This window comes from Vipera berus (genome assembly GCF_964194415.1).
Source record: "Vipera berus genome assembly, chromosome: 14".
NCBI lineage: Eukaryota > Metazoa > Chordata > Lepidosauria > Squamata > Viperidae > Vipera > Vipera berus.
The window spans coordinates 1,616,212-1,635,105 of NC_138217.1; the positions used below are offsets into that span (position 1 = coordinate 1,616,212).

An 18,894-nucleotide genomic window follows, 5' to 3' on the forward strand; every position below is an offset into this window, starting at 1 on the left:
CACCTGTCTAGCGGGCTGGCTTAAGTCGTGCCGGGTCCCAGACCGAGCCCCCGGTTGCTGGCCGGCAGAGCAGGCGGGGCGCTCCGTCTCAGGTCCGTTTTGTTGGCCTCTGAGGGTCCCAAGGGACGCTCTACTCTGCCTCGAGGGGGGTTCGGCGGAGACCGGGCAGCCTACGCGAAGTTTCCTGGCGCAGAGGAGCGGGCCGCGTCTCCCCGGACCAGAGACGCGGCCGAAGATCGGCTCTCCCCGGCCGCGCGCCGCGCGCCCGTGCCCAGAAAAGCAGAGCCGCCTCCCGCGAGCCGAGGGCGGAGGGCGGGCAGGAGCCGGAGGGGCCGCGCGGGCAGCGCCAGCCGGGCAGGAGGGCGCCGTCTGCTGCACGGCGCCGCCCGATTCCCCCCGGCCTCCCGGCGCGACGGGCGACGCGTCTCGGGCGGCGATGGGCTCCCGGCTGAGCCGGCAGAGCGGCGCGGAGGCGCCGGGCGTCCCCGCCCGCTCCAAGGGGCCGCTCCGCGGCAGGAGCCGCCCAGAGGAGCAGCTGCGCCGCCGCGGCCCGGACTGCCGGCTGGCCTCGCTGCTGCTCGGCTCGGAGAAGCGGCCGGCGGGGCTGCGCAAGAGCCGCCCGGCGGCGCCCTACGTGCGGCGGGTGGGCTGGATCCGCGAGATCCAGGCCACCCTCCGCGAGCACCGGCACGAGCAGGCGGGGCAGCTGCTGCGGCTGCTGCGGAAGGTAAGGGGGGCGGGACGGCGGCCCCGGCGCTTTTCTTCCCTCCGGCGGGCGAGGCAGACGCGCGGAGCCCTCTTCGGCAGAGCGAGCCGGGCGGGCGCGTCTCCGGCGAGAAGCTTCGCTCGGAGCGCGGCTGTCGGGCGGGCCGGCGGCTGGGAAAGGGCGCCGCGGCGGGGATGGGGAGAAAGCGCGGCGAAGGGGGGGGGGGGGCGGGGAGCGGCGCTTCCTAACGGCACGGCCGTTGGAAGCCTCTCCAGCTCGGTGGGTGCAGGCAGCCCCCAAAGACCAGCCGGGCAAAGACGTGGAGGCTCCAATCACACACACACACACACACACACACACACACACCCCGCGGGATTTTGTACTAGCTGACATTTTGGGATTTCCCCCCTCCCCCGCAACACCGAAAGAGTCCCCTGACCTGGAGGCAGAAATGCGGCAGACCTGGGGCCGGTTACAAGAGGCTGCCCGGGGCAGTGCCAAGCAAAAGACACCCTCCCCTGGCAGCCCTGCTGGGATGGCAGGTTTCCCCAGGTGTGGATTGTCCCAGCCTTTCCAGGCCCAGTTCCAAGGGCAGGCCAGCCTTTGTGTGACTGCTGGAGAGCAATTGTGTTGCCCAGTCCGTTGTTGACTCTGTCAGTTGTGGGTGCTGTGAGTTTGCTGTAGCTTCTGCTCCTTAGTCAAAAGTGTCCTCCTGATCCAGAGAGACCCTGCACCTAGCAGGAGAGCAGGAGGGGTGGTCAGTGGTGCCAGGCAGGTGAAGACGAGTGCCCACTCGAACACCAGGGTTGGAAGAGATGCTAGAAGAAGCAGCTTTGTCAAACAAGCTCTGATGGGGGTGGGGAGCAGTTGCTCTTGGACCTTTTTTTCTATCAAAAAATTCAGTTGGTTCATCTGCCCAAGAGCTGCTGCCAGCAATTTTGCAGCTGGGGATTGCATTGAAAGAGTTTTAAGGACCTCAGCTACAAGGATGCAATCTTTCCAGCCTCTGGAGCTGCCCAGCACCTGAGTGATGAGATCTGCACCCTCACCCTCCAGAGGCCTGGCTTGCTTGCTGGCCAGTGGCATGGCTGGGGGGCTTCCTCTTCAGTGCCCACCCAGTTCTTAGCCACTTTTGCTCTCTGCTCATAGGACCTTGGCCTGGAGGGGACGTTCCTCAGTGAAGTGCTCTACAAGAAGGCCACCTTCCTCAACCTGGTGGACCCCATCTCCCACGACCTCCTCATGAGCCTGGCCAGAGACCTGCAGTGCCCCAAAAAGGTAAGGGCCACTGGGCCCCTTGGGGGGGAGCACGTGCCCTAAGGCACCATGGCACGTAGGTCTCTGGGTGGGGAAAGAGGCCACTGTCTGGGGGGCCCTGCTGGCACCTCCTCCAGAAAAGCTTGGCTGCCTGGGGGCTGCATCTGCGGAAAGGGCAGACCAGGGGGCCAAAAGGCCTGATGGCCACCATACAGGGGCCAGTTCCTATCCAACCGCTAGGAGAGCTGGTCTTCCTCCTCAGCAGGGTAAAGGGCACGTGCGGCCTTTCCCTCCCACTTCGGCCTGGCCGAGGAACTCCAGGCCTCAGGCACCCTCAGGTCCTCCTGCCTTGGGAAGAAGGACAGAAGCAAGTTGCGGTATCCAGCCACCGTCACCCCCGTTGGGTGTAGCTGTGAGGAAAGGGGCAGCTTCATGTTGCACACTCCTTGCCGGGAGCCCAGAGATGCCTCCTCCTCTTTCTTCCCCTGCTGTGGGCTAAGTTAGGGAGGGGAGTTTCAGCTAGGAAAGATTGGAGGGGCTTCCCAGGCCCTCGGCCACCCTTGCCCTGGCCCCCAGCCTGCCTCTGCCCTGAGGGGGGGGGATGGGCCTTGATCTTGTCAGCTGGCCCTGCCTCCCATGGTTATCCATGTCTCCCCACGTCCTCCTCTGCAGAGACCTCACAGGATCCCCTCTCCAAAAGAGCAGCCTCTGCAGCGATCCAGTCACCTCAGTCCAGAAGTGCCAGTGGGAATCCCAGGAACCTGCCAGAGAAGCCGGGTCTTTGGGCCGTGGCTCTTCTGGCCCTGCTCTGTGTTCCTGCCCTGGATGAAATGGGGGCAGAGGCAGGACAGGCTGGCAGATGGAAAGGAGAGGTTTTTAGGCTGGCCTCCAGTAGAGACACTTGCTGGGTTTTTTAGATTTAAAAATGTTCAGATTATGCTGCTCTTCTTTTAAGAGGTACAAAAGTTCTATTATGTTAGGGACTCCCAAAATTGAGATCTCTGGATTTCTGAGCAGAGCCTAGGTGGAAGAACAAAAATGATCCAGTAGAATCACAGGAGAGGATCGGCATGTCCCCCAATGGCTGCATGGTCTCCTCTGATTCCTGGCTGATAGTCACCGGAGCCTTTGGAAAGGCAAAGCTGCTGGCTGGAGCCAGGCATCTCCCAGGGCAGAGCTCAGACCCTGAGCGCTTGGAAAGGAGGCAGATGTGGGACTGGCAGCTCTGAAACTGAGAGGGGCCCCGGCCCCTGCCCACGGCTGCCACTTCCCTGCTTTCAGGAATACGATCCGTGGAAATCCTCCGACCGGATCTGCCGGCAGCTGATCTACCACTTGACTCCACACTCCAAATGGCATTGGTCTGGGCTGCCCCATCGCAAGTCCCACAGCAGGTGAGCAGAAATGGTGTGCCACAGAAATCCTTCTGTGGATGGTCGGGGGTTGCAGGAACCAGGAGGAAAAGCAGTATTAGAGGGTGTGACACGAGCTCAGTTTCCACAGCAGATGAAATCCAAAGTAACAAAACAAGCAGCATTCCAAACAAATTATAATATAATAATGCGATAGCCTAGTTCACACAATGTGATTAGACAAGGCCCAGATTTCCATCCACAAAAGTCTGTTTAGGGCATAAGGTGCAAGGACAACAGCTGAGCCAAAGACGCCCCTCCCCCTTGTCCTTCTGCTCCTCTTCCGGCCAAGGCAAGCCCCCTTACCCAGCGCCATTCCCCGGCAGCCAGAACACAAAGCAGCCGTAGCTCACCGCACTCGCTCCAGCTCCCCCCCTCCCCACAGACACACAGCAGGAGGATGGGAAATTAGATCCAGTGGATGGAAGGGTTGCAAGCGCTTATTTGGGGTCTAATGCTGCAATCCCCTCCCCCACCATGATCTTGGGTGTGGGACCTCCACACAAAACTTACTCAAACTCCTTGACTGAGGATCAACCAATGGAAAGGGATGGCTTGGCCAAAATAGCTGGCTCAAGCTAGGCCCCTGCAGCAAACAACGGTGGTGCCAGACTAGACCAGCCTACGGTAACGCCGTCATGCACTGCCTCAGTGCACTTGCACCCCAAATGGAACCCAAGCAGGCCAGGTGGAGCATTTGTGTGATGTGGCCCATTTTGGATTGTCCCCCTCCCCCTCTCCAGACACCCAGTTTTCTGAAGGGAGCAGCCCTTCCTTCTGAAGCCCCTGGCCTCTCTTTTTCTCCTTCTTCAGCCTGAAGTGGAGCCTGCACAAGAAGCCCAGCCAAGAAGCCCTCGATCTCTCTGGGGTCTCTCTCTCCACACGTGACCTCCAGCGTCTGGCCAGCTACCTGCAGAGCAGCAGTGGCCACCTTTTCACCATAGACCTGAGTTTCACTGACCTGAAGGATGAGGAGATGCGCTTCCTGATGCCTTTCCTGTGGTCGTTGCCCAGCCTCACTCACCTCTCCCTTAACGGGAACCAGCTGACCCGAGCCACTGTGAAGGACCTCACCGACGCCATGAAGGACATGGCCAAGTTCCCCTCCTTAGCCTGGATCGATCTGGGCAACAACGTGGACGTCTCTTCCATGCCACAGCCTCTGCTTGTTGGCCTGCGGAAGCGGCTCAGCCAGCAGACAACCCTGCCCACCATTTACGAGTCCTTGGACTGTGCTTCTGAGGCACCCAGTGGGCCTGAGACCAGCTTGCTGGAGGAGGAGGAGGAGGAGGAGGAGGAGGAGGAGGAGGAGGAGGAGGAGGAGGTGCTGCTGCAAGGGGAAGAGGGTATCCCACCAGTGACCAAGCGCCGCTTCCGCCAGCAGTCATGTGAAAGATGACTGGACATGGAGGTGTCCTCTGGAAGACTAAAGCCATGCCTGCAGAAGCTCTGATGGAAGAGAGGCCGCACCAGGCCTCATCTGCCCACTTCCTTGAGCCTTTCCAATCCTGACTTGCTCCCCTTGCCCCATCCTCTTCCTCCTCATGGGGCTTTCTAATGTGCACCAAACCAGGCTAGTCACTTACCATGTTGCCGCAAACCTGGCGAGCTAGAGAAATGGAGACCATCTGGAGATGCAGAAGGTGGGCAATTGTTGTTGTGGGGAGGCGCATGGAGCAAGCAGGCCCCAGGCCCATCCTTTCCCAGATGTGCCGGGTCCACAGGTCGAGAGAGCTGTGTGAGAGTGGCATGGAAAGACTGGATAGGGGCCGAGACGGCACCAGGATGGCACAGCCTGCCTCCTCCCCCTCTTCCCCGCTGAACAAAGGGTGGCGGAATGCGAGGCATGTGGTGTCTGCAGCCCAGACACGTGACCGGTGGCATTGCAGGGATCGTGGGGAGCTGAAGTGGGTTGCACAGGTGCTTGTCTGGGGGGGGCTGTTTGGAGCATCCCTTTTCCCACTAGTGTTTCTGCTGTTTGGGCTGCATTCCGACGCCTCTGTGCTTTCTGCTCTGAGTCAGGTAGTGATGGTGGCCCTGCCTTATGCCCAGGAGGAAAGAGTAACCTGGGCAAGGCCAGTTCAGCAGAAGAACCTTGTGACGTGTGATCTGATAGTAAATGACTTTCCTGGAGAGAGGATGAAAACATTGGTCAGCACTTCGCTGGGCAATCATTGGGAGTTGCAGAAGCATCTCTAGAAACACCTGTTGAGATGTTCCCAACTGTTTCTTCATAATGGGGGTTTCCTTGCTTTGCCACCACTTGGCTTTTCCCTCAAAAGGAAGAATGTGCAGATTTTCAGCTGTGCCTTGAGGGGGGGCGGCGATGTTCCTTCGTGGAGAAATTGCCTCTCCTCAGTTTAATTACAGAAAAAGCCTCCCCACCAATCAATTTAGGGCGTACAAAATAGTGATGACATCTAAGCCACAGCTGAAAGGTCAGAGCTAGACATGAGGCTGCTAAGCCATTAATAAGTGGGTTTGCAGAATGCATCGCTTGATTAGGGTTTATCCTGTGGCTCAGACTGAAGAATCTTTTAAGATGACAAAAACTCGGAGAACTTGAGCCACTGATGATGATCCAAAGGTGTTCCCAGGTGGCTTAGTTTCAAAGTGTGGCCATTTATGTGCACCTTTGGGTTTCATTCCATACAAGCCCATTTTTTTGGAACCCAAATCCTGTACAGATAAAAACTTAAGATGCAAATAAATTCTCCCCCCCCCCCAATGCAGTCCCCTAAGCCTTGGGCAGCCCCTCTTGAACACCTGCGGCCCACTTATTAGAAGCCTCTGATAATAACCAAAGCTAAGAGTTCTGCTGGTAAGACTTGCAGGCTTTGCAATGAAGAAGCTCCCTGGTTGAGAGACCTCCAGGCAGCAGAGGAAAGGTTGTCCAAATGGATTGAGAGAGCAGGATCACTGGTCATCTTCAATCGGAGGAAGTCAAAACCTTTTCTCAATATGTAATATGATACTTTCCCTTACAATAAAATTCCCAATTCTGGTCCAAAAGGTTTTTGTTAACCTCTGAGACCAAACCAAACACATCATCCTCTACTACAGGGGTCCCCAACCCCCGGTCCGTGGATTAGTACTGGGCCGTGGCATGCCAGCAACTGGTCCACAGAAACAAGTAAAGCCCCATCCGCAGGATGCAGGCAGCACACACAACCAGGCCCACTCCGGTCCACGCAAAAACCTCTCCCCACAGAACAGGTCCCTGGTGCCCAAAAGGTTGGGGGACCTCTGCTCTATATAACTCTCCAAATCCACCAACGCATGCTCACAGATAATTAAAATTTTAGAATCATATGAGTGAACACAAGTATAAAGATACTTGCTAGATAAACATTTTAAAGTTTTATTCTGCATTTTGCAAAGATAGGGAAAAAATCAAAACTTAAAAACATTTAAGCACTAATAAGAGCTCTTATACCTTGCCATGATTTAGATTTTATGGGCCTGTGTTTTTATTTTATGCATTACCCATCTGTCCACGTTTGAAGTTTGCAAAAGAGCACCTGGATGTTCCACAGCACTACTGGCAAAATATACTGTGGACAAATGAAACCAAAATTGAGTTGTTTGGGAAAAACACACAACACTATGTGTGGAGAAAAAAAGGCACAGCACACCAACATCAAAACCTCATCCCCACTGTAAAACATGGCGGAGGGAGCATCATGGTTTGGGGCTGCTTTGCTGCCTCAGGGCCTGGACGGATTGTTGTCATTGTTGGGAAAATGAATTCCAGAGTTTATCAGGACATTTTGCAGGAAAACGTACGACCATCTGTCCACCAACTGAAGCTCCGCAGAGGATGGGTGATGCAACAGGACAATGACCCAAAGCATACAAGTAATTCAACAAAACAATGGCTTCAACAGAACAGAATACGCCTTCTGGAGTGGCCCAGTCAGAGTCCTGACCTCAACCCGATTGAAATGCTGTGGCATGACCTTAAGAGAGCGATTCACACCACATCCCAAGAATATTGCTACACTGAAACAGTTCTGTGCAGAGGAGTGGTCCAAAATTACTCGATTGTTGTGCAGGTCTGATCTGCAACTACAGGAAACGTTTGGTTGAGGTTATTGCTGCCAAAGGAGGGTCAACCAGTTATTAAGTCCAAAGGTTCACATACTTTTTCCACCCTGCACTGTGAATGTTTCCATCTTATGTTCAATTAAAACATGACAATAGCTAATGTTTGTGTAGTATTATTTTAAGCAGACTGTTTTTCTATTGTTGTGACTTACATGACGTTTAGAGCACATTTTATGGCCAATTCATGCAAAAAACCACATAATCCCAAAGGGTTCACATACTTTTTCTTGCAACTGTATATCTCAGTTAAGTCAACGACACACAGCAGATGCTTTCTTCCTATTTTGTAAGAAACATATTTATTAAAGTACACGCAAATTTAGCACACTTTTCTCTTCAGCAAAGCAGGGTTTGATCCCAAGTTATCGCCGCTTCTGGAAAATGTTGCCACGCCCCATTCCACGTCCCCTTCCTCTTGCAGCCACTGGAGAAAAGAAACAGAACACAAAAATCAGCAGCAAAGGACAAACAGGAAGACACCCAGTCGTGCTGGATTTGGAATCCACAGATGTTGCTGAGAAGACTAAAAAGAAGCGAGAAAGCAGCAGGTGGAAGTAGTTGCTCTGACATTTTAAAGCCAATAAAACAAAAGCCCTTCTCAAGTTGTGAACTCCACAATAGGCAACACAAATCTCTGTCCGTCCTACTCTCTCCACTTCTGGAGCTGCATTTGCAGCCTTTCCTGGCGGGGAAGGAGGATGCAAAAGCTGGCGCAGAGGAGGCGGGAGCCCTCCCTCCCTCCCCTCTCCCGCCGGTGTCCTCTGGGCAGGGCAGTTCTCAAAACTTCCCCCCCCCCGGGCGGGCCAGGGGTCCCGGCCCCCTCGGAGGAGGGTCACGATCGGGGCGAGGCTGAATCGTCCGAGACCGGATCTGGTGCCATTTATCGACGGGCGCCCGGTGGTGTCGAAGGGGCCTTTCAGATGTTGGGGGTCCTTGGTGCAAAACGGAGGGTGGGGGGGCGTCCACGGAACCCCCCCCGCATTCCCCGAAAGAGGCTCGTCGGAGCGACCCCGGCCTCCCTGGCCCCTTCGCCAGCCGGGCCACCCGCCCCCGCCCCGCCTCCCCGCCCGGCCGGGGGGCGCCGCTCACCCTGCGCCTTGAGGATGGCGGCCTTGCCGCGCCCGGCGCCGGAGCCCTGGTTCTTGTTCTTCATGCTCTTCAGCATCGGCGCGTTCTTCAGCATGTCGGGCAGGATCAGGAAGCGGATCTTGCTGCCGCGGATGTAGACCTGCTCCAGCTGCGCCACCCGCCCGTCGCGGTAGGTCACCGTGATGTTGGACATCTGCCGGGCGGGAGGAGGAGGAGGAGGCGGTGAGCCCCGAGACCCCCCACACACCCCCCCGGCGCCCCCCGCCCGCCCGCGCCCTGCCTGGCAGTTCATGTTGTCCTCGGCCTCGATGAGCTTCCCGCGGTAGACCTCGCCCGTGTTGGTCTCGCAGGTGACGATGTGGCCCTCGGCCTCGTGCAGCACCTTGATCGGCACCCCGATGGACATGGCGGCGGCCCGCGGAGGAGGAGGGCGATCCCGGCCTGCCCCGCGCGCGCCGCTCTGCCCCGCCGCCTCTATGGCGCGCCCCTCTCCGCGGAGGAGGAGGAGGAGGAGGAGCGGCGACGCCCCGCCCCCCGCCCCCCCAGCGCCATGAAGAGCCCGGCCGAGGAGGCCGCCGCGGCGCCGCCCGCGGGTGGGTGGTCCGGGCCGGGGGCGGCCGGGAGAGGAGCGGCGGAGCTCCGGGCCCCGCTGGCCTCGCCCGGCCCTGCCGAGGCGGCGGCGGCGGCGGAGGGCGGCGGGGAGGCGGTGCAGCTGAAGGTGCCGGCGCTGCAGCAGCTCTCCCACTGGGACTGCGGGCTGGCCTGCTCCAGGATGGCGCTGCGGTGAGTGGCCGGCTCCGTCTGGGGCAGGGCGGGAGCGGCTCTTCCCGGCCGCCCTGCCCTCCGAGGAGCCGAGAGACGAAGCCTCGCCGATGGGGAGGAGCGGCGCCGAGCGAGGCCGGCCGGGAGGCCAGGCGGGGGCGGCGAGGAAGGCCGAGGGGCCGTATCGGGTGTGGACCCCGCTCTGCCCGCGCCTTGGCCTTTCCGACCTCTGCCTGAGCCTTGCCGTGGGAAGCCTCGCTGGTCTCCAGAAGGAAACGGTCGCCTTTTTCTGCCCTCCCCATCTGACCTGGCCTCAGGTACCTGAACCTGCTGAACGACGAAGACTTCCAGAGAGCCGTCCGGGACCTCCAGTTGACCAAAAGCATCTGGACGATTGACTTGGCCTACCTGATGCGTCACTTTGGGGTGAAGCACCTGTTCTGCACCCAGACGCTGGGCGTGGACAAGGGCTACAAGAACCAGGTAGCTGGCCCGGCTGCTGCTGCTGCTCCAGACACGAAGGGCTTCTAGGTTCTTGCACGCTCGAAGAGGCGTAGCGGTATTCACGCTGCCCGATAACATTTGGCGCCGTCTACTAGAAATCCCTGGGCTGCCTCAATGAGAGGCTTGCCCTTTGCTCACAGGATGCCTCAAAGCCTCTTTTGAAGCCTTCCAAGATGATCTTCATTGGCAGGCTTGGTTCAAGAGGGCTGCCCCACCTGTGTTCTCTTGGGGGAAGCGGAGGGGGGCTTCCTAGCAGTCGCTTCTTAGGCTTTCCACCGGGAGAAGGGTTTGTCATCTAACGTTTGCTCCTTGTCTTCTTTAGTCTTTTTATAGAAAACACTTTGACACAGAGGAGAACCGGGTAAACCAACTATTTGCCCAAGCAAAAGCCTGCAAGGTGCTGGTGGATAAACGGTGAGCTCCGGGCTGATGCTTTGCCTTTCTTCTTCTAGCAGGTGATCCAACTGTATATCCAGTTGTGCAGGGTCTGTTATAAGCCAGAGTACCTAAACAAGACTGCACCACCTTCCTGTGTAGCCGTGAGAACTAACAGTCCTTTGGTGCTGGGAAATAAATCTACCTAGGATGAGTGGGATACGCTGAGCAAAAGGGTCCGGTGTGACTGAGGCCACTTTTTTCTAGCTTTTTTCCTCTCGTTAAAAGTGCTAGAGATAATAAAGGATGGCGTTCCGAATCTGCTTGTGCATGGACCAGGTGTGCCAGTTAGCGAAAGATGATCAGCTTCAGCTGAAGTGCTCTCCCTACTGCTTGCAGTTTTTCCCACATCCTCATTTCTCACGGGTTGTGGTTCCCCTGCAATGGGTAATAATATTCCATGGGCAATCCTAAGGGACCTCCCAAGGCATAGTGTGGCTGTTAGTTTGAAGGGAAAAGTTGGAGAAGGGGTGACGCTGATGGACCAATTTGTTCCTTCTCCTTGAGGACAGGAAGGGAAGGATGGAGAGCCCACTTAATAGCCGGTTTCAAGTAACTTCAGCTCAAATAGAGATGTGAATTGCAGATGTTTGGGTGCATGCCCAGACTGAAAGGAGGCTTTTGAGAGGAGTTGAGCGGGTAAGAGCAGGAGGAAGACTTGTCAGTGGCAGTGACTCAGGGAAGGATCATGCAGGCCACGGATGAGCTGTTGAGACCTTGGCGTTGGCCTAGAGGAGGGGGGAAAGTGCTGGGGGGGATTGGAGGGCAGAGAGACAGGTGGATATTCCACCCTAGGAACTACTCAGGGGACTGAACCACACCTGCCCTGTTCTACTTTTTTCTCATAAAATTCCTCTGGCTTCTGCTTTTATGTTTATTTAATCCTGCTTCATTACTTTTACAAATAAGGTGGCAAGTATGCTTAATACCTACAGAATACAGAGTAACAGAGTTGGAAGGGAACTTGTAGGTCATCTAGTCCAACCCACCCACTCCCACCCACCCCTGCTCAAGCAGGAGACTCTGTACCATTCCTGCCACTTTCTCCTCTTATTTTCCCCACGACAACCCTGTGAGGTGGGTTGGGCCAAAAGAGAGGGACCGACTCAAAGTCACCCAGCCGGCTTTCATGGCTGATGCAGGACTTGCACTCCTGACCGCCTGCTTTCTAGCCTTCACCACTAGACCAGGCTGACTTTGTTCTAAATGTGGAAACTGCCAAAATGTTCCAGGTTTTGTTTTTCCCCCAAATCTTACATTTGGCAGAAGTTCTGGAGCAGTTGTGGCTTTGAAATAAAACGTCCCTTGGGCTCCTGCAAGATGTCTTGAGATTGGCTCATTTTGACGGTAGCAGCCGGTCGGTTTCTCTGACCAGAAGCAGGAGGGAGCAACAGGCTGGACTCGGTTGGGGTTGACTCCTTTTGCAAGGGGGTATCCTCAGAGGCAGGATTGGCCCCGCTTGCTGTTGGGGTTCTACCCAAAATATGGGAACTCTGAGTGAGCCTTACTAAAGTCGGATGAAAAGGTGCAAAGAAAGTGGGCTATGCTGCCTTTGAGGATACCAGCCGCAGGCATGCCCAGGATGGGATGCACAAGTTTCACGTAGGGAAGATCCTGCTGGTTCTTTAAGTGGTCGTCTGCGGATTCCCCTGGAGCGGCTTCCCGCCTGTGTTGACATTGGAAAGCTGTCGGGGCCTAACTCGGCCTTTGGGCAGGGGGCCATTGTGGAACAGCTGCATCTGTCCGAGGAAGTTCCCTACCTTTATCTCCGGCTTGTGAACTAACACGGTGGTCTTTTACTCGCAGAACTTTCTTGGCAAGGGGATGGCAGATGGCCACTCAAAGAACCACAGTTACAGGTAAGCAACCTGTTCTTCTGCCTTGCGGTCTCACACAGAGGAGAGAGGAGCAGGCTGTGCGCCCTGGAAGTGGGGCAGGGTCCTAGCCGAGTAGATCAGGGCTAGAAGCTGCTTCCTGTGCAAATGAAAAATCCTCCTTGTGCTTAATGGAACCTGGGAATGGAGGACGTGCTCTGGCCACCGTGCCGGTGGTAGACCTAGTTACATTACTGATGGGAAATATTTGTATCTCAGGGTTGAAATGAGGGGTCCTTGGTGCTCTCTGAGCTTGCTTGTTTCTTTGCAGACATTTCGTTATCCTAACTAGGTAACATCATCAGTGTTAGTTACATTAAATTATTATGTGCTTTTATCCTGCTGTTTAAAAAAATGTAAATAGTTGCTTGCAAAAAGGAGTGTGTGTAAATAACCGTTCAAACTGCCGACATCTATGAAATAATATTGTGGAGCCGAGGATGTGCGGTGAGAGATATGCACATTTGAAACTCTTCAGAAAATGCTTTGCAAGAGAGATGTAGGAAAATTGAGGATGAGAATGCTAAATTCACTTCCAGGGCAAAGGAAATCTTGGGCCATAGAAGCAGGGAAGATATGAAGAAAAAGATCCAGAGGCAAATCCTTAGATTTGCATACAAAAGGTAATTCCTTTCAGCCAAAGATCCCGGCTCTGGTAGGGAGTCCCTGGAGGCTTCACCCTTCCCTATCTGGGCTGGGAACCCCCCCACCCATTTGGGGGGAGGGGAATGGTGCTCTTGATCCCTGTGCCTGGAAGATCCCAAGAGAGCTGGGGCACAGCTCCAGCCAGGGGGGAGGTCCTACCGGGAGGTCCCCTTTCTGATGCCAACAAGACCTCTGTCGGTGGGCATGGTGGCAGTGAGAAGAGGTTGGTTTCTGTTTTGCTTGGAGTTGTGTTTTGGGAGGTGAGGAATAAGAGAAGGCGCTCATTTTAAGTTCATGTGTGTGTATGAAAATCCGTCAGCTGTATAATTTATACTAATGAATTGGGACTATTTAATTAGATTTTAGTTTCTCCCTTTTACTTCTTTTTATGCGGCCTCAACCCTTTGAAGCCCCCGGCAGGCAGCTCTAACCTCGGCGTGGTCTTTGGGCCAGAGAATGGCGTTGGGCGTCCTTTCTCTCGAGGAAGGCGGCACGTGCTCTGAGGCGAAATGCCAAGACGGAAAATGGGCCGAGCGGGGGAATGGTGGAGGCCCTGTTAAGGCTGCTGCTAAAGTAGGCCAAAAGGAATCGGGGCCCACGGGATCCTCTCCTTGGGCAGGTGGGGGGAGTGGTTCTCGTTTGCCCTGGTCCCACTTACTGGCTGGGCCCCCTCCAGTGCCGGATCCACAAGGGCCTTTGTTTTCAGCCGCTGTCGCAGTGCACCCACAAGAAGACTGTGCAGATTCTCTCTTGGAGGCCGATTTGGTACTTTTATTTTAGCAGCATATAGATAAAATTGATAATTGGTGTTTTTGTAGAAGGGGGCAGCACTGTGTATAGCACCCGATCTGTATCAAGTTCTGGTTTGTGGGATAGAATCACAAACAAACAAACCAGATTTCACTCATTTTCTTTACCTAAATCTCTGCCCATGAGTTGACCCTTCTGGGGCTAGCGGGTGATTTCAGTGCTGGACGGCAGGAGGTCTAGCTGAGAAGCTGCTTTGGGGAGGGGGCGAACACAGAAAGGACAGTTCACTCTCGGTTAGCCAAAGTTGTTTTTCTTAAGTAGTTGATTTTCCCCACTCAGACCTGTGGGATTCCCTCAGTTTCCAGCCTGGAGGAGAGCTTTAACTCAATCAACTCAGAGCCCAGTTTAGTGCTCTGCTCTCCACTGCAGGTATAAATAAAGGTGACCGGATTTGCCTTGTGGCAGCGATGTGGAGGGATCTGCCGCCCCTCCTGGGATTCCAAATGCGTTTCACTTCCCCCGTGCAGCCAAGTTTCTCCAGCACTCGGAGTCCCTTTGCGTGCGCACGCCTCACTCCCATCAGGCTCTCGTGCTGGGAGGTTGCTGGATTCTGCCACACAACCGTCCACACTGGGTGGCAGCCGACATCGGAGCAGAAGGTGGAGCGTTTTCCCTGCAGCTGCCTCTGCCCCTTTGGCCCGGGGGGGGGGCTCCTTTCACCCTCAGCGCCCGGCCGGCTGCCTTGAAGTCGAGGGGAGGGGGTGGGCCGGATCCAGTTCAGAGGCTGCTTCCAGATCCTTTTCAGGCCCCTGAGAGTGAGAAAAACTGTGGAAAAGCTGCTCCTGTGTGGCAGATGAGAGAGGAGCTGCCTGCTAAGCCCCTCCCTCCCCCCCCCTGTGGCTTTGACTGCAAAGGTGTCAGCTGGAGGGCCAGGAGAATCCAGGCTCTTTTGGTTGCCCTGGCTGGTGTCCTCCTGCCTTTTCTCCAAAGGCTCAGGCTGGCCTCCCAACGGCTCCCTCCTTACGTCCCCCAAGAGCCTGCCGAGGGGATTGTGCAGAAATTGTAGCCCAAGAGGAGTGGGGGGGACTCGGGCCTGGGTCTCCCTTTGTCTGGAGGCTCTGCCTGCTTCTGTGAGGGGGCTTGGGGAGAGGCTGCCGGGCGTCTTTCCCTGGCCCTTGTCAAGTCGTGGCTGGGCCTCAGTGGGAACCCGTAAGTAGCCTCCCCAGTGGGGCTCCCTGTGAGAAACAGTGATGGAAGACCCCTGAGGAGGAGCCCTTAACTTTGGGGGTCAGGAAGTGCTTCTCCTTCCTTGCTTTTAGCTTTCAGGAGAAAAAGTAGAAAATGTTACATCTGTCTGTGGATACAAGAAACGTTTCATTGTAATTTTCTTCCTTTAGTTTGCTCTTCTTCTGCCTTATTAAATAAAGCCAAAACATTCCTTTGAGGTCAGAAGGGTTATACTAATTGCTGCTTCTGATGGGAGAGCCACTTTTACACAAGAGGAGATACTGTATCCTGTACATACTTTATTTTTACGCTGTCCAGAGTCCCTCTAGGAGGGAGATGGGCAGATGATAAATAACTATTCCTGAAGTAAGACGTTTTGGCCCGGAGTACTCCAGTTCCCCCGGGTCCCCCTTTGCCCCAAAGGGCTCTTCTCTTCCTCGGGGCTCCTGGCGTGGGAGATCCTCTTGAACCCAGGTTTCCTCCTTCCCTTCTCCGGCAGCACGGTGACCATCCGGGACATCCAGGAGCACCTCTCGCAGGGCCACATCGCCATCGTGCTGGTCAACGCCGTCTTGCTGCTGTGCGACCTCTGCTCCAGCCCGGTGAAGTACTGCTGCTTCCTGCCCATCGGCCAGAAGTGCTTCTGCCGCAGCCCCGACTACCAGGGCCACTTCATTGTCTTGTGTGGCTACAACAGAGCTTTGGGGTGCATTTATTACAACAACCCTGCCTACGCGGACCGTGAGTAACTGCGCTCTCGCCCAGGTGTCGGCCTCCCCACCCCCACCCCGCGGGAGCCCTGTGGGTCTCTGGGCGCCTCGTTTCTCATGCAGTGTGGTGGGGGTCAGGCGATCCCTCCGCAAGGGGGCTGCGCGTAGGCTGGGTGCTCTCTTGCCGCTGCCCGTGTCTGACTCTGGTCCCACTCCACAGGAACATGCAGCACCAGCATCCATAACTTTGAAGAAGCCAGGACCAGTTACGGCACAGACGAGGACATCCTGTTCATTTACCGAAACAGCTGACCCTCCGGCTGAGCTCCCAGCTCACTGCCATCTTGGCAGCCATCTCAGGACTCCTGGACTGCACCGGGCTGCAAGCAAAGGAGGAGAGTGTATTTATGCCACCTTACAGCAGAAGGTCCGTTGCAGTCATAATAAATTACAGAATGTGGTTTCCAGTTGGGGTCTGTCTGGGGACCCCAGGTGATTTTGCCACGGGGGTATGTGTGCCAACTCTGGCCCCAGACCAAAATGTGGCCGATTCCCCCCTCCCTAAAGAAAACTAAACTGGGCTCTCTTCTGATGCTGCAAGAGGATCCGGTGTGGTCGCCCAATCTGAAGTCTGCATCCCTCCGAGCCTTTCCAAGTCCACCTCTCTTTCTGCTCCGGCCAGGCTGCTGCCCTAGGAAAAAGCAAATCTGTAGATCTTTGCACATTTGAAGTCTTGAGATGCGGAATGTCCTTTCACAGGAATAAAACTCTCAAAGGCAATCCAGCCCCCTGAATTCCGTAGGAGCAGCTCCTATCCTAAGTATCATTCACAGTTTTCGAGTCTTCTGATAAAAATCAAGCAAATAAAAAGTAATAGAGGGAGAAGGCAGAAAGGAAAGAAAGGAATTGGTGTCTTCTTTAGAGCCACTGATTGCGATTACTGGGGGTGTTTGTGTCTCCTTCTGGGAAAGGGGGACTTCCCAGAAGGAGACACAAACACCCCCAGTAATCGCAATCAGTGGCTCCTTCTGAAGCCTCATTCCCGCTTACAGGGACTTTTTAGGTGAGACAGAGTTTTGCAGTGTTGGCAGAAGGAAAATGTTTTTTTTTCAGAGGACTAAAATCCTTTATGTCTACAGGTTTTCAATTGTGTGAATCAGCACTTTGTCAATCTATCATTTTGAATAATGGCCATTTAATTAATACTCTCTGGTTAGATAATTTGTGAAAGGCTGCCAGTTCTGATTGTGCTTAATTTCGTCTTTTAAAAAGAGCAGCTGCGTCCTTGTGCTAGTTCAGCAGCCGCAGTTCATCAGCATTCTCCTCGTTGAGCTCGGCCAAGACTCACGTTTGCCCGGAAGTCGGCTTGGCTAGATCCAGTCAGTTTTTCCTCCCAGCTAAGCCAGGATAAGCCTGCTGTCTGGACACAATCACTCTTAAGGGGCTGCCCTTCTAGCCGTCCTTAACTCCTGCCACCTAAGCGAAGCTGTGGACCTGCCTCCCACCCTTTGCTCCAAACTAGCCACCTGGGTAACGGCCACTCTGGACCTCGGCCTCGCTTTGCCAGTTTTAAAGTGGCCACAGCAAGTCCAAATACGATCCGTTCGGGCCCTGAGAAGGGCTGAAGCCCTTCAGGAGAAGGGCAGGGCCTTGTGTCCGGCAGAGAGGCCCAGCTCCTTGGTGCTGCCTGCTGGGTGGGGAGGAGAGCTGTGCCCCTCGGGGAGGCCCAGGTTTCTACCTCATCAGACCATATTTGTCTGCTCTCAGTTGAGGTGGGGCGGGGAAGGCCCTTCTCTGGTGGCTTGAAATAGCTTTGTGCTGTACGTCTGCACTGTGGTCAAACTCTCGTAAGTGCCTATTAACGGCAGAGAATTCTGGGCAGTATCTTTGAAGTTATCCAAGTGAAGATACCGCTTCCTAATTCTAGCCCAAAGAAAGCGAGTCGGATGAGGAGCGGATGGAAGTGGGCAAGGGTGACATTTTATCAAATGGGACCCTTGTTGCTCCCACCTAGACCGTCTGTGTCCCTTTGGATTTTCTGCAGTTCTTGCCAAGGGAGGAGCCCAGCTTTCAGAACCTTTGCTTGGGGCTCTTTCTGTCTTGCCCCGCTCTTAGTACTGGGTTTGTTCGTAAATAGTAAAGAATGTGCTGCTTCTAGTCTCCAGTTTAGGGGTGCTGCTTTTCAGGGGCTCCCTCTGAACAAAGCCCAGCAGAAACAGCAGCTGTTTTCATAAGCAAACTCATTAACAAGGCTGAGGATGTGTCTCCATCTGTCGGAAAGGTTGCTTGGTTACAAGGTGCTATCCTCACAAAGGAAACATTCACGCAGCTGAGGTTGGCCATCTGTCCTGGCATTCCACAGATACGGGTGATGCGCCTGCCGCCTTAGAGGCCAATGGTGGGGGGGGGGGCTTCCCAGTCTTGGTGCAGAACCTGCAAAGGGGCAAGGAGAGCTCTGGGTTTTGCCTTCCTGGCCAAGAGGGCAAAGCTGTTTCTGGCGGAGCGGCTGGTGCAAGGGAAGGGGCTGGGGGCCGCCACTCTTGGGAGGGAGGCCAAGGCATTGGGGCAGTCAGAATGAAGCCTGGGCCCTGCAAGTTTCTCTTCGTTTGGGTGCTTTGGACAAGGAAATGTTTATGCAAACGTCGTGATCACATGAGAGTAAAAGGGAAGAAAATCTGTAAAATAAGTTTTATATACAAAAGTATTTGTAAATCACTCAATAAAGCCTGCTTTCTTGAACACACTTAGACTTTTTTTTAAATGGAATGGGTGAGGTGGCTAAATCAGGAAAAATTCACTGATTTTTTCCCCCCAGATATTTCTGCTACTCTTTCTAGGTTGATGCTTTGCTGGTTCCCAGAGGATGGAAAGAAAATCCGTCTTTCAAGGAAGATGCAGTTTGATTCCTTTAGGTGCACGGGTGTCAAACTCGCCACATCACGTGATGTTTCGTGACATATTGCAACTTTTTTTTTGCATTGCCAGAGCTGGGGTTGGCGCGGCCTCCACATGATGCAACCGGACCATGGGCCAGCAGTTTGACACCCCTGCGAGAGATGGTTTCATTCCTCAAAACAGTACAAATTGCTGGCCACTGCAAAGCGCTGCAAGGGAGTGCTTGGTCCTTCAGCAGCGCCGCTCCTTGCGTGGAAAGTGGCTTTGGGAGCTCATAGGCTGTGATGGAGCACAAACACCCCCCCCAAGTGTCTACTTTAGAGGGAGTCCCAGTGTGGAAGGGTGCTCAAGAGTGAAATTGGAAAATGAAAGAGAGACTCCCAAAGCCACAGGACAAAGCCTGCCCAATAGGCACCCTCGTGCCTGGTTGTCAATCCACCTTGGGAGTGCAGGAGGGCCTTATCACTCCTCTCAAGGCAGATGAGGAGGGGTCCCTGGAGGAGAGCTGCCAGCCTCTGAAG

The 18,894-nt window shown here is 55.0% G+C and overlaps 3 protein-coding genes across 5 annotated transcripts; 2 read left to right on the forward strand and 1 right to left on the reverse strand.

Moving 5' to 3' along the window:
- Nucleotides 1–436: 436 nt before the first annotated feature.
- On the forward strand, nt 437–5,690 carry LRRC75B (leucine rich repeat containing 75B; the record flags this gene model as incomplete). The annotated part of the gene is made up of 4 exons (XM_081339335.1): nt 437–727; nt 1,856–1,984; nt 3,245–3,357; nt 4,189–5,690. 4 exons carry the CDS (start codon nt 437–439, stop codon nt 4,772–4,774), a joined length of 1,119 nt encoding a protein of 372 aa, XP_081195461.1. The 3' UTR covers nt 4,775–5,690.
- Nucleotides 5,691–7,751: 2,061 nt separating this feature from the next.
- SNRPD3 (small nuclear ribonucleoprotein D3 polypeptide) lies at nt 7,752–9,060 on the reverse strand. Its single transcript, XM_081339338.1, has 3 exons — nt 8,852–9,060; nt 8,572–8,764; nt 7,752–7,906 (listed from the first exon to the last, which is right to left on the reverse strand). Exons 1-3 carry the CDS (start codon nt 8,975–8,977, stop codon nt 7,845–7,847), a joined length of 381 nt encoding a protein of 126 aa, XP_081195464.1. The 5' UTR covers nt 8,978–9,060; the 3' UTR covers nt 7,752–7,844.
- A 61-nt stretch (nt 9,061–9,121) lies between these two features.
- GUCD1 (guanylyl cyclase domain containing 1) lies at nt 9,122–18,217 on the forward strand (the record flags this gene model as incomplete). 3 transcript variants are annotated; one of them, XR_014027944.1, is made up of 7 exons in its annotated part: nt 9,122–9,354; nt 9,651–9,816; nt 10,160–10,251; nt 12,686–12,769; nt 15,268–15,509; nt 15,699–16,426; nt 16,466–18,217. XR_014027944.1 is itself a non-coding variant. In XM_081339337.1 (6 exons), 6 exons carry the CDS (start codon nt 9,122–9,124, stop codon nt 15,788–15,790), a joined length of 909 nt encoding a protein of 302 aa, XP_081195463.1. In that variant the 3' UTR covers nt 15,791–18,217. The 3 variants fall into 3 exon arrangements, 2 of the variants coding, with proteins under 2 accessions (XP_081195463.1, XP_081195462.1); XM_081339337.1 differs by having other exon boundaries at nt 15,699–18,217; XM_081339336.1 differs by lacking the exon at nt 12,686–12,769 and having other exon boundaries at nt 15,699–18,217.
- Between the last annotated feature and the right edge of the window lie 677 nt (nt 18,218–18,894).